At 38.0% G+C, this 13,049-nt stretch overlaps 1 protein-coding gene across 1 annotated transcript; it reads right to left on the reverse strand.

Annotated features, from left to right (window-relative positions):
• Nucleotides 1–8,170: 8,170 nt before the first annotated feature.
• LOC119617383 (histone H3-like) lies at nucleotides 8,171–9,657 on the reverse strand. The gene is made up of 2 exons (XM_037977617.1): nucleotides 9,551–9,657; nucleotides 8,171–8,513 (listed from the first exon to the last, which is right to left on the reverse strand). Exons 1-2 carry the CDS (start codon nucleotides 9,655–9,657, stop codon nucleotides 8,213–8,215), a joined length of 408 nt encoding a protein of 135 aa, XP_037833545.1. The 3' UTR covers nucleotides 8,171–8,212.
• Between the last annotated feature and the right edge of the window lie 3,392 nt (nucleotides 9,658–13,049).

The raw sequence follows: 13,049 nt of genomic DNA on the forward strand, positions 1-13,049 counted from the left end.
TTCGTGTGTGTGAGTCGTCGGGACAGTGTGTGTGTGCGAGTCGTCGGGACAGTATATGTGTGCGAGAAAGGTAACATTTGTGTGTGTGTGCGAGTTGTCGGTACAGTGTATGTGTGCGAGAAAGATAAAATTTGTATGCGTGTGTGGCATTTTAGTAGTGTGTATACACAATTCAAATATTTTTTGAGTGTGCGTGAATATTTTTTGAGTTTGCGTGAGTTTTTTGTAGTGTGTGAGAGACAAAACGTACATTTTGTCCTAAACGGCCCCTCATAGAAGACACTGCACTAATCCGCCTGTCGATCTCCCGCTCCATTTTTCCCTCATTCGTGAACAAGAACATGAACACACCCAGACATGGGCAATAATAATGGATTGTAGTTATTTTAGTATCATGATACATTACATGCTGGATGCAGGTATGTAAAAAATACTTAAAAAATAATTTGTTACAGGAGTTTCTTTTTTTTTTTACATTGCAAAGACTCATAAAATGAACGTTAACTGCCATAAAAAGCATGCCTTCCCTCTGTATTTGCATGCAATTCAGCACAGACCTTCCTTGCAAGATGTCTTTTTATAGTTTGTCTTTTAACAAGAGTTAAATGTCCTCCATCAAATAGGGGAGTGTCATCTAATTAGCACATTCAGATTTCAATTGTTGGATAATTTTCTGCTTGAGTTTAAATTTCATTGCAAATGAGTCAAATAGGTGTAATAACGAGTGGAATAAAAGAATTGCATGTTCCTTTAGTTATTACTTAAATTCCTATATAAAAAAAACTAACTTATAACGTATATTACACTGCAATTAGGATTTGATTAAAATCTCAAATTTTATATTGGATGGGCAGTCATAGATATCTTTACGCACTGTCTTTATGGCATTGTCTCTATCAGGGATGGTTTACCATTATACACACATACATACTCACCTTTATTTCAAAGCTGATCAGTTTTCTGCCTCATAACCAAACTCCATTGAGCCAAATCTGTCTAGGCACCATGTACTTCTCAGAAGGCCCACTGCACCTTGCTGGGTTAAAAAGTAAGCCACTTTGTATGAGCTGGAATAACAACACACATTTACATAAATTCATCCTTGTAATTCCATGCACAGACATTGCCTACATTGATATTTGAGTATTTTCCTGTCTTAACTGACCTGCATATAAGTACAAGAAAATCTTTAAAATGAAAGTCACAAATAAGTGTGGTTGTTGACAAGGCTAAAGAAATATGTCAGTCATAAAGGATCCAGAGTATTTTCAATGTCACCAAAAGTCAATAAAATCTGATTGTGAGAAGTTTTGAGTTGTGATATTCTTTCATTGATTTCTGCTACAGACTGTCGGCTTGAAAATCAGACCAATGTAATGTGCAGCATCCGTTTTAATGATAGGGAGGTGTTTGAAGTCTTTGTCACAAAGTTTGTCATCAATGTGTCACAGCCCCAGCACTCTTGTTGGAATTCCCTGTTTTCTGTCCTTCTCTCTCGTCTTCCTGGTATGTTCCCAAGGCATTTGCTGATGGATGCGGCACCCAGACTCCGGAGCAGCCATTTGGCACAGAGAGTTTCAATCAATTTACTACCTGCAGTATATCTTTTTTGAATAGCTCATTATTCATAGCTTGATACATTTTTTTAACTTAGTTGTGTAACATTCTGGCTTACAGGTAGTATGTCACTGGGCTGAGACTATTAAAACATAGATGGGGACTCAAACTTGTGAAAACATGCAAAAAAGGTTAAAAAGTGAGTATGTAAGAAATTGATTAAGTGCATAAGTGCCATGCAAGATGAGTGAAAGTTGTCAACTCCTTGTTTTCTTTATTAAGTACTCCACTGAGGCCCAAAGCCTTTTAAGTCAGTAAGGGTGTATTTAAACTCATTGAGTAGGGGTTGTAGTAGTGTATTTTTTTGTTTGTTTGTTTGCTACTGACGTGTCAGGTGTCCAGGCAACCACAAAGAACTTTCTCCTTTCTTTTTCCTTTTTTTTTCTCTCTGTACCTTTGTTTCTCAGGTGGGGTTGTGAGCAGCTCCTGCAGTTCTGTAAGCCCCCATAGACGCTGCTACTTCTCTCTTTCTGCTTCAGGTGGTCACAGCTACAAACAGTCATCCTCATCATTCACTTAGGTGCTACTTAAGATGAGCTTTGACACCTACAGCTGAAGTCACTACAGTGACCATTGACCTTTGTGTTTTCTAGTGCTTTAGTAAATAATGCCTTCACATTACCTCAGAGTTAACCTTACATGTGGTCACAGACTTTCCTGGTGTGACTGTGATGTCTTTTTATCTTCAGCAGCATTTATTATTGTCAACTGCACCTCCATTGTTCACTACACACTCCAAAAAGCATTCAACTCAGTCTACTCACCTCAAGAATGACCTGCCTGCCAGCTCTCTATTGTCCTTCTCCTCATCCTTTTTACCATCCACATTTTCTGCTTTCCCCTTCCTACCTGGAAAAAGAAGAAATAAATTAACAGAAACACTTTACACTTTTGAGCGCTCTGGGTTCCTCAATCCTCAAGTATCCTCTCTTGCAGACACTTGGTAAATTGAAGACATTGTATGATTTCCTTGGGTGTAAAACAAAACAAATCAAAAAAAAGTTTTAACAAACTGTTCTGTAAAGACTCACAAGATAAGCAACTTGAAGTCCTTTCTAAAACTAAAAAACAGCTGCCGCTAAGCCAAGCAGGGCTAGGAAGGACAAGCCTTACCTTGACAGATGGCACACTTCATACTATGATAATAACTTAATGAACCACTGTTGACTTTGAAGCAAACATGCATGCACATTTGTAGCTTGTTTTGTTTTTCTATCTCAAAAGATTGTCATAGATATGAATCTAAAAATATTTTAAAAAGCAAAACAAAAACAAACAAACTTCTCTTCTGTAGTTAAAGACATTTTGCTTCCCATACAAGAAGCTTTATCAGTTCCAAAAATCAGAGTGTGTAGAGTTTCAAGCTTTAAAACTGAGACATTATTATATAAACTAGGCTCACATGTAAATTACACTCACTCTCCTCACAACGGAGAGTCATTGGGGTCTTTCCCTGCCTCACAAAAAAGATGCTTTGTTCACATGAATAAAGGTGTTGATTAGAATGAAAATGACTGGTTATTGGGCTTAATGTTCCATTGTAAGGGTTAGAAAGCTGAAATGTGAGACTTTCTCCTGTCTTTAAAATTGGATCATCTTGTTTGACGTAAATGGCTTCCTTCACTCCCTTCTCAAACCATCTGTCTCCTTTGTCCAAAATATGAACATTTTGGTCCTCAAAGGATTGTCTCTTATCCTTGAGGTGTATGTGCACAGCTAAGTCTTGTCCTGAAGAGCTGAAAGTTTTCCTCAACACAGTCTCTAAGTGCTAACCCAGTTTGTCTCGCAATTTAACTAAATGTCACTAACAAAGATTGACCAAAAGAGCTACAACTCTATTCAATCCTAACTTAAATCTCTGACATGAAAAATGGCAGGTGATATTCATTCCTTTAAGGTATGCTAAGGTATGCTAAGTATTGTGTACATTTAAAGTATTAGTCAATCTGTCATGGATTGAAGTATTTTTGAGTTTATTTTTGGCTTTTGTTCTTGGTCCTTTGTTTTTCTGTTTCCAAGAGTTACATTTTCATTTTTCTGATTCATGCTTCAGTTTGAGTTCATTGTTTATTTTGTTTTGTTATTTAGTTATCTTTATATATAGTCGTGTCTTAGTTCAGTTCTTGTTCCTTGTGTCTTTGTGTCTGGTCATCATTCACTTCTCCTCTGTTTATCTCTTGTCTTCCTGCCATGCCCATCTTCACCTCTTCCAAGTTGTAATCACTCACCTGTGCCCACTTCCCCTAATTACCCTCTGCTTTAAAACCTGGTCATTTCCTCCATTTACTTGCTGGTCCATTGTCTCTTGTACATGCCGTCTTATTCCTTCCATGTCTTGCCTTGTCATGTTGTTTTGACACATTTTGGATTTTTGTTATTGTTTTGCTGTCCTGCCAGCATTTCATTTTTGCACTTTTATTTAAAAATACATTTTTATATTTTCCTTCAAACAAAGATTAGTCTGGGCATTGGATTCACCACTCTCTCCACCCCCCCTGACACAATCTTATTTATGTATCAATATTTGGTTCACTTTTAAAACAACTTGTTACAATACATTTTTTTTCAATATGATTTGTGTGCCATAAAATATTCAGTTCAATTCACATGGGGGTTGTAGACTTTAGCAGCGTAATTTGTAGCAGCATGGAAAACAGAACAACATGATGTCACTGATAATATTTAGCTAAGCCTCACTCAGAGGAATCCTATGGTTTGCATGACCTCTTTTTACACAATGGGCACACTGACTACACTCTACTACCTCAAATGACCCCTGCTTCAAATAAATTAAACTGTTTAAATCAATATAGTGAGTTGGGACGGTGATGACTTTAAGAATGAGCTTTGATATTATCCAGGGATTAGTTTGACTATGATTTCTGTCTGACCATAGAGACAGTATCAGTAAAAATCACAATCTTTTCTTTTTATGTTTTGTTTAAGCATGAAAACAAATCCCCTCTCCCTCCCTCAGGCATAATTGGATAAATGATTGAAAACTCCCCCTCTTGTTTTGAACAACACTCCTACCCCCAGCACACACACTGACACACACACTCCTCCCCCTTCTCTTGCTCCCAGGTCCTATGAGATTACTTTAATCCGTAGTCTGGCACGGCTCAGTCCCATGTCACTGAAATGCCATTTGACTGAATTAAGACGTATTCTTTAAATTGGAGGCTGAGAAGCAATTTTGATAATTGCAGAGATGGAACAGGACCTTTTCTCTGGTAGTGTGTGTGTGAAAATGTGCCTGAGACTGATCTCCAGGGACCTGCCTTTATTCACCAGTGCAGGCAATCAGGACAATGGACCTGCCATTAGTAATATTAATGAGCTCCACTAAGAGGCAGGATTTCTCCAGACAGAAAAAAAATATTAAAACAACAAAACCATATGTGTTATCGACATGCCAGGAGCACGTTTTTTTGTTTTGATATTGCAAAACAAATTGTCTTGTTTTCAATCAGAAAATGAGACTAATGTCTTCCAGGTTTTGTGGTGCAAACATATTTATTAAGTTGGTTTCAGGCTACTCATGGCATATCTTCAAATGTCACTATGTTGATGTTTTTCTGTGCTTTTCTCAAACAAAATGTATTTTTTAAAAATGGCACAGGCATAAATTAATCGATAAGCTGATTTTTTTTTAGCAGGGTTTTATATTTTGATGCAAATATTCCTCTTTCCAGAAAACAAGAACTAATTTGTGGTGCTTAGTAAAGAGTGTTCAGTACTGTGTTTTTCTTCTTTCTAAAAGCAATTTGAATAAATATGTATTTATATATGTATAAATGTACACATATATGTTTGTGAGTATGGATGTGCATATGCATATAAAATGCCCACTCACCAATCATTTCAGGTTCAATTTAGGAACACCATGCTAGTACAAGGTTGGACCTTCTTTGGCCTCAAGAACCTCTTTAATTCTTTGCTGTATATAATTAATAAGGTGTTGGAAACACCAAAGATTATTTTGTTCTATGTTGACATGAGAACATCATGCTGTTGCTGCAGATTTTTCAACTGAATATACATGATGAGAATCTCCCATTCCCCCACATCCCAAAGGAGCTGAACTTTATTGAGATCTGGTGACTGTAAAGACTGCTGGAGTTTAGTGAATTCAGTCTCATTAGAGCAAGCAATGGTTTTCCAGTCTCTTATTGTCCCATTTTGATGAATCTGTGTGAATTGTAGCCTCAGTTTCTTGCTCTTAGCTGACAGGAGTGGCACCCAGTGTGGTCTTCTGCTGCTGAAGTCCATCTGCTTCAGGGTTGGATGTGTTGTGCATTCAGAGATGGTATTCTGCAGACCTTGGTTGGAAGGAGTGATTATTTGAGCTACGGTTGCCTTTCTGTCATGTTGAACCAGTCTGTCCATTGTCCTCTGACATCAAACAGATATTCTCTGACCATTCTCTGTAAATGTTAGATATGATTGTGTGTGAAGAAATTCCAGTAGATCAGCAGTTTCTGAAATACTCAGACAACCCTATATGGCACCAACAACAATGTCACATTCAAAGTCACTTAAATCCCCTTTCCTTATTTTGTCCTCACCACATCTACATGCCTACATGCATTGAGTTGCTGCCACGTGATTGGCTAATTAGGTATTTGTGTCACAAGGCAATTTAACAGATGGGCCTAAAAAGGTGTCTGATGCGCATATATATATGTGTGTGTGTGTGTGTGAGTGTGTGTGAATGTATGTCTGTATGTACTTGTCAGGATTTGTGGAGATGAAGGCGATCCCAGAGCGCAGACTCATTTTAAACAACTAATTTATTAAAGTAAAAATAAACAGAACAAAAACAAAAGCTGACAAGGCAGCCAAAATATAAACATAAACTAAAACCACAACTAAGGCAGGAAACAGGATCGGGACTGGGAACAGGCAGGACAGAAACTCACAGCAAAACACTAACAACAAACAACAATGCACCAGCGGGGTATGGAAGAAAATGACCGGGTTTTGAACACTGAAGATGATGAGGTAAGTGGAAACAGGTGACATGATTACAAAGTAGGGACAGGTGTAGATGGGTGTGGCAGAGAAACCGAGAGGGAGACTGAGGAGGAGTAAATGAAACATGAACATGAGACAAAACAAAAAAAAAACACACACACACACAACCAGATAACAGAGTAAAAATAAAACAAAACCAAAACAAAGAAAACCCAAATCCCTACAGTACTGTGTATATTATGTACATATGTGTGTACATAGGTACAGTAATTCATTAAATTTGACAAATGATGACCTGATATTTGGAGCAGCAGTGGCTGAGACAGATCCCCAATACATATTCTAAGTGCTAACAAAATGCACCAAGTCTTTGTTTAAAATTTTGTTATTAAGTGTTTGAAGTCAGCTTTGACTTTAAGCGAAATATCTTGTGAACCACGGGAAACACTTTCATAAAACTTTTCAGGAAATTATTATTGGACTTACAACTGATTAACTTTTGAAGTCAACCCACTTAACGATAGTCAACACAACTAATCAACGCTAGCCAAAACAAAAATTGCTCTAACTATGACATTTTTGTAGATATGGAGCAAGCTGAAAGTCATTAACAACACATACTCAACAGCTCTCAACATCCGATGAGAATGTGTATAACATTATTTTTGAGGCTCGACCAAAATGGCTACACCTTCCAACATAAGATGATGTTAGTCTAAAATGTGGCATGAAAGGTAAGTTTGGTGCATAAAATGAGTGGGTGAGTTCTGACATTTGGTAAAAGTGCCAGAACAGAAGAGTCTGTTTTGAAGGATATGTTTTAAAAGTAAAGAAATCCAGATACTTTCGAAACTCTTCTACTTCTAAACCAAAACTGCATTTTATCAGCTAAGACTGGTGGAGAAGACCCTGCAGGGCCGACTGCACCGTGCTCCATCGAGGCTGACAAGCTTATTTATATCTGTGTCTCATGCAGACTGGATTACTGCCATGCACTTTCTCTGGCCTGACTCTCAAATCAATAGCAGACTCCTGCTGTTTTAAATGCTGTAGCTTACATAGAGTATAAAAGAAATCTTGAAGACATCCTTCCTGTTTGAACTTCTTGAGTTGTAGATAGGATTTTAAAATTTAATCACTTACACTTGTCTAGTTCCTGGTTCATTCTTAAATGAGAAGCTCATGGATGTTGCTGAGAAATATATCTCAATCAATTTTCTTGTGTTCTGATCTAGGTAAGATTTCAGGGTTGCAACATAACCTGGATATTAAAATTGATTTTTCAAAATTAAAAAAAAAATACAATGAGATGTAACAAACCTATTTTCATGTGTTTACTTGGCGTTTAAGCTTTGCATGATATCCAGAGGTGTTTAAGAATGTATGAATAAATGCTCAGCTGATTCAAGTGGAACAGAACAACAACAATCATTGAAATAAATTAACATTCTCAGTGGACATTTGAATTATTTTAGGAAATAATGATATTAGTTATTATTTCTTTAATTGGAAAATGTGTTAAATGTGTTAAAGTTAATTCAATTCAATGCAATTCAAAAATACTTTATTAATCCCAAAGGGAAATTAAATGTTGTTGTAGCTGATAATCCTGGTTTTGTTAAAGAGTTGTTTTAGATGCTGATGGCTGTGGGCAGCAAGAGTCTCTTATAGCAGTCTGTCCTGATGTGTCCTTGGTCCTGGTGTCCTCAAAGAGCCCCACCAGGTGAGCCTTGCTGGCCTCCTGCGGAGCCATGATGGCCGAGCTCTGGAAGCGCAGGTCGGTCTTGAAATCCTGGGCAATCTCCTGGACCAGTTGCTGAAAGGGCCGCTTCTGGATGAGCAGCTCGGTGGACTTCTGGTAGTGGTGGCTCTCCCTGAGAGCCACGGTACCGATCCTGTAGAGGCAGCGGTGGAAATTAGCACCCGCCACCGGCCAAATGCGGGTAAATATTTGAAGTGGCAGGTGAATTTGATCAACACACACGCCACTGTGGCAGGTTGGCAATTTGAACAGAAAAAGGTTTATTTGTCCTCCTGACATATAGGGGGCAGTAATGTGCTCGAGTTGCTGCTACATGCAAGAAGGAGAAAAGTTTAGCAGACACTCTTTACAAGTTGGTGGCGGTATTGATTCCTTCAGTTATATACCAACCACCAATAAAAATCAAGAAGAAGAAGGAGAAACAATTTGAGGAGTAGAATTAGCAATGTGGCGGAACATTTCGGGAGTTAAGCAGGTGGCAGACAACAAATATGTTTTTCAAGAGTAGTCGAGGGAAGAACAGAAAGTTAAACAACATTTTTTTTTTTACTAAATCAATGACGTCATGATGTCGGTCAGTGTGCGTTCGCACCTACGGCCGGTGTTCTGACAATCTGTGCTTCCTCGTCAGATTTTCCTACTGTAGCACGGCTAAACAGCGATGTCTAACGATCGGTGCTACCCGTCCAAAACTGCTACCGTCATGTTTACAAACCAAAAACTATAGCGGTTTGTGTTAATGTTAAATATCATCAGATACTGAAGTGGAAGTTTAGGAGTTATGCTCAGCATAGCATTGGAACAATTTATATCCCCAATGAAAACCTTTCTAAAACCACAAAAATCACTTCCTTCATCAGAATATCCTACCTGTTAAATATGAGCGGGAAGCACAAATAGATCTATGCATTATAAGCAGCAAATGTCTGAAAAACATTACAATTACATACAAAAACTTGCAAAAGCACAAAAAAATACTTTAAAAACACTCCACAGAAAAAAATTCCACTTGTCTGAATTTTTTTATGTACAGATATGCATCTTTTAATGGTTTAAAATAAAATAAAATAAGAAAAATCTAGTTATTTCCATGCAGTGTCCAGAAAAAGGTGTTGTTCAGCTTGTAGGGCACCACAACTGCTTCCACCCACCTCCATCATCATCTGGTAAAATGTTTGAGTGGCTGGTAAGAAATTTTGTCCACCAGCCACAACAGCGCTGTGGGCAGCTTTAGTGGCGAGCTGCTTCCTGGGAGCTTTACCTCCGGAGGATTTACAGACGGTCTGCTTGGTTCTGGCCATGACTGGACTTCAGGGTTCTTCACATTTAACACTTGTTGTCATGGTTACACATCATAACAACATGTCCAAAAGTAAAAAAAGGTTTCAGTAAAAATCCACAGCATCCAATACCAGAGGAAATAATGATTCAAAAAAGTGATTTACATCAAGAAAAAAAGAGGAATAAAGTTTTCAAAAGCACTATCTCAGAGTGAGTAACAGAGCTTCTCCAACATGCAGCCACCTTGAGCGTTTCATTTCTAGAAGAAGATAAGAATAATAAGAAAAGTGGATATTTGACTGCAAAAAAATATTTAAAACTTCATTAACTTTTCTTTTAGTCAAAGTAAGGGGATCGTTAGAGTTGTTTAGTTGGGAGGTCTTTATCATCTTCAATCCATATATTTTCTTTACCCACTTCTCCTTTTTGTGTTGCGGGTTGCTGGAGAAAGACACCAGTCACTGTGTGAGAGATTGGGCACATCTTGAACAGCTTTCCAGTCCATCACAGGGGCACATACCATTCACATTGTCACTCACACATTTGGAAAATTTAGGGTTACCAGTTCACTTACCTTTGATAAATAATTCACCTTTGTTTTTTCTAAATTTTTTGTCCTCACTTTTTGATTGTTCCCTGTGCAGTTTTGCACCTGTTGCCTCCTGCGATCCCTCCAGGATTGCCTGAGTCTTGGAAACCTTTTGATCATCTCTGCGTGGCTTTCCCCTCAAGTTTTATCTGTCTCTTCAGCTCAGTAAGGTTTTATTGAACGTTCCTCTAGTAATCTCTGGTAAACTGAATTCCTCTTCCTCAAGCTCATCAAAGAAAACAACAACAAGTAAGAGAAAGTTTCTATCATTGTATAAAGAGAAATATTCTGGATTTTCATACAAGGATATTCACCCCAATTCTCTTTTCTCTGACAGTGGAATTTTACTGTTGTCCAACCCCCACCCACTTATATATACCTGTAAGTACTATAAAGGAATTCTTTAAGCCATTTCTTTATGTGTTGACTCCTGGGTACAGAGTTCAAAGTCTAATGCTACACTGTAAGAAAAATGTCCATAAAAACTTTTCCTGTAATTGAACATTTTATTATGTTAATTTTATGCTCATGTCTGTTATTCCAAAATGGATAATTCTGCACTTTTACAGTGTACTTCCAGGTATATTCACAAACATTTTTGTCATAAAAAAGTAAAGTCTGTATTTTTTCAGTATATAATTGTTATGTTTACAGATATGTGTTAACTGGGTAAACATCAAGAGAATGTTTAGAGAAAATGACACAATTGTAGGTTATTTAGAACATAAAACACAGCATATTTAGAACAGTAAATTTTTTGGAACAATAGAATTTATCAGTTTAACTGTATTCTCTGAACTAGTGACTGTGGTTTTGTCAAATTTTACAGACGTTTCACTGTAAATCCTTCTTTATTCAAGATACTTCAAAAATAAATGTAGCTATATTGATGTAGATTTAGTTTGTTTTAAAACAGGCATTTCTTTAAATCTTAAACAATGATGAAACACAATCATAAACAACATTAGACCACTATTTTTATGAGAAAATACTTTCGCTTAGGCTAGAGTTTCTCAACGGGGGCGGTACCGCCCCCCGGGGGCGTTGAGAGGATGACGGGGGGCGCTGGCAGCAATATTTTCCAAAAGGGGGTGCTGATATTCTTTATACTTTGAACTACTTGCAAAAATATTGTGGCCTAAAACATTAAAACCTGCACCGAACTGCAACTGTATCGATGGTGTTTCTCTTCGGCGCAGCTCCGTGCTGCCTTCAGGAGAACGGGACATCAGAGTATCGTTTTTATAATTTGTCTCACATAGCAGTTACTTTGTAAACTCTAACAAAAGGACACTCTCTTTAGTGATATTACCCTTGGAATTTTTTATTTTTCTTACATGGGTTAATTTCTCTGAAGGATACACTGTGAGCGCATTGTTATTGCAGTGGTTAAACATTTACAAGAGCAATATTCTGTTTTCGGACTTTCCCTGAAAGCATCCAGCATCCAAATGCACATTAACTGTTTTCTGGACACGATGCTTTGTTGATATGACTACGGAACAGCGTTGCCAAAGCATAGGCACACAAACACAAAAAAATATATATATTCTAAAACCAGAGACCTACGGCTTGACAAGTGGATCACAGCAACTGCATCAGTCGGTGTAACACCGGATCGATGTCAGCTGACACCGCTGCAACTTTTCTCTGGAGCTTTATTTGTGTCGTTGTAAACTTTAAAGTCTTACCATCAGTCACAATCTTTTATTAGTCTATGAATAAAAGCAGGGCTCTCAAGTCTCACGCATTGACCATGAAAAACACGCGTTTTGTGAAGCGCAAACGCTCACACGCCACTTTTTGAATTTTTCACGCTAAAAAAAAATACACACACACCCTTTTTCGAACAGGAACCAATGTGCAGCGCAATGTTTTCCGCACGGGCTGGAGCACAATAGGGGCCAACTTAGCGACTTCGTCGCTATATTTAGCGAGTTTTCAGATCTGGCCATTTTTAAAAAGTGACTAGCGACAAATCTACGGACTTTTTTCTGTGTTATTGGAGACTTTGGCAGCTACATTTGTGAAAGCACCAATCATTCTGCAGCATGCTTTAAGCCCCGCCCACTTCCCCAAGCACTGATAGCTGTTAATCTAACAGCAGAGAAGAGAGCCGCTCCACTCTGTGTCCACAGTTGCCCTAATCCAGTAGCATTTCCTGTATTTACCAGCTGTCTGCGCATGTGTAAATGATATGATCGATAACAGAGACACGTCACTGATCAGACACCCCTCCGCTCCTTCACCTCCCCTCCTGTCACGCTCCCCTCAAGCACGCGCAGAAGCGCAATTGTTTTCATTTGAATCGTGTTGTCATCTGATGACAGAGAGTTAAAGATGGAGAGGTAGAAAACTGAAGAGGCAGAAGGATAAAGATGAAAGAAAGCTTTTCAAAGTGGTTGAAAGACAGCAGGAAGTAATGTCAGGTTTTCATGAAACCTATGTCAGATGAGGCCTAAAAATGTTCAGGTGACAACAGTTTACTAATCAGTATTTACAGTAGAACACAGCATGACATGAAAAATGAGGGAAATTGTGTTATTTTGTTGTTCAGACAGTAATCATTTGTTGAACTTGATGGTGAATCATAAAGCAGATAAATTACAGAAGTTGGGAGTTTAACCCCTTACCAACCGCCCTCAGAAAGCTCAAGAAGCCTGGAAAAGACGTACCCAAATTAAATTAGATGCTATTCTTCAGCCTTTTGTGGTTCAAACTAAAAATTAGGCTCCATGTGAAGTTAACACTTTGAAGTTTTTGCCTGAGCAGTCAAAATGATTGTAACTTTAACCAATTAGTAGTTATTGAAGTGAAAACACA

This window comes from Kryptolebias marmoratus, linkage group LG9, assembly GCF_001649575.2.
Source record: "Kryptolebias marmoratus isolate JLee-2015 linkage group LG9, ASM164957v2, whole genome shotgun sequence".
NCBI lineage: Eukaryota > Metazoa > Chordata > Actinopteri > Cyprinodontiformes > Rivulidae > Kryptolebias > Kryptolebias marmoratus.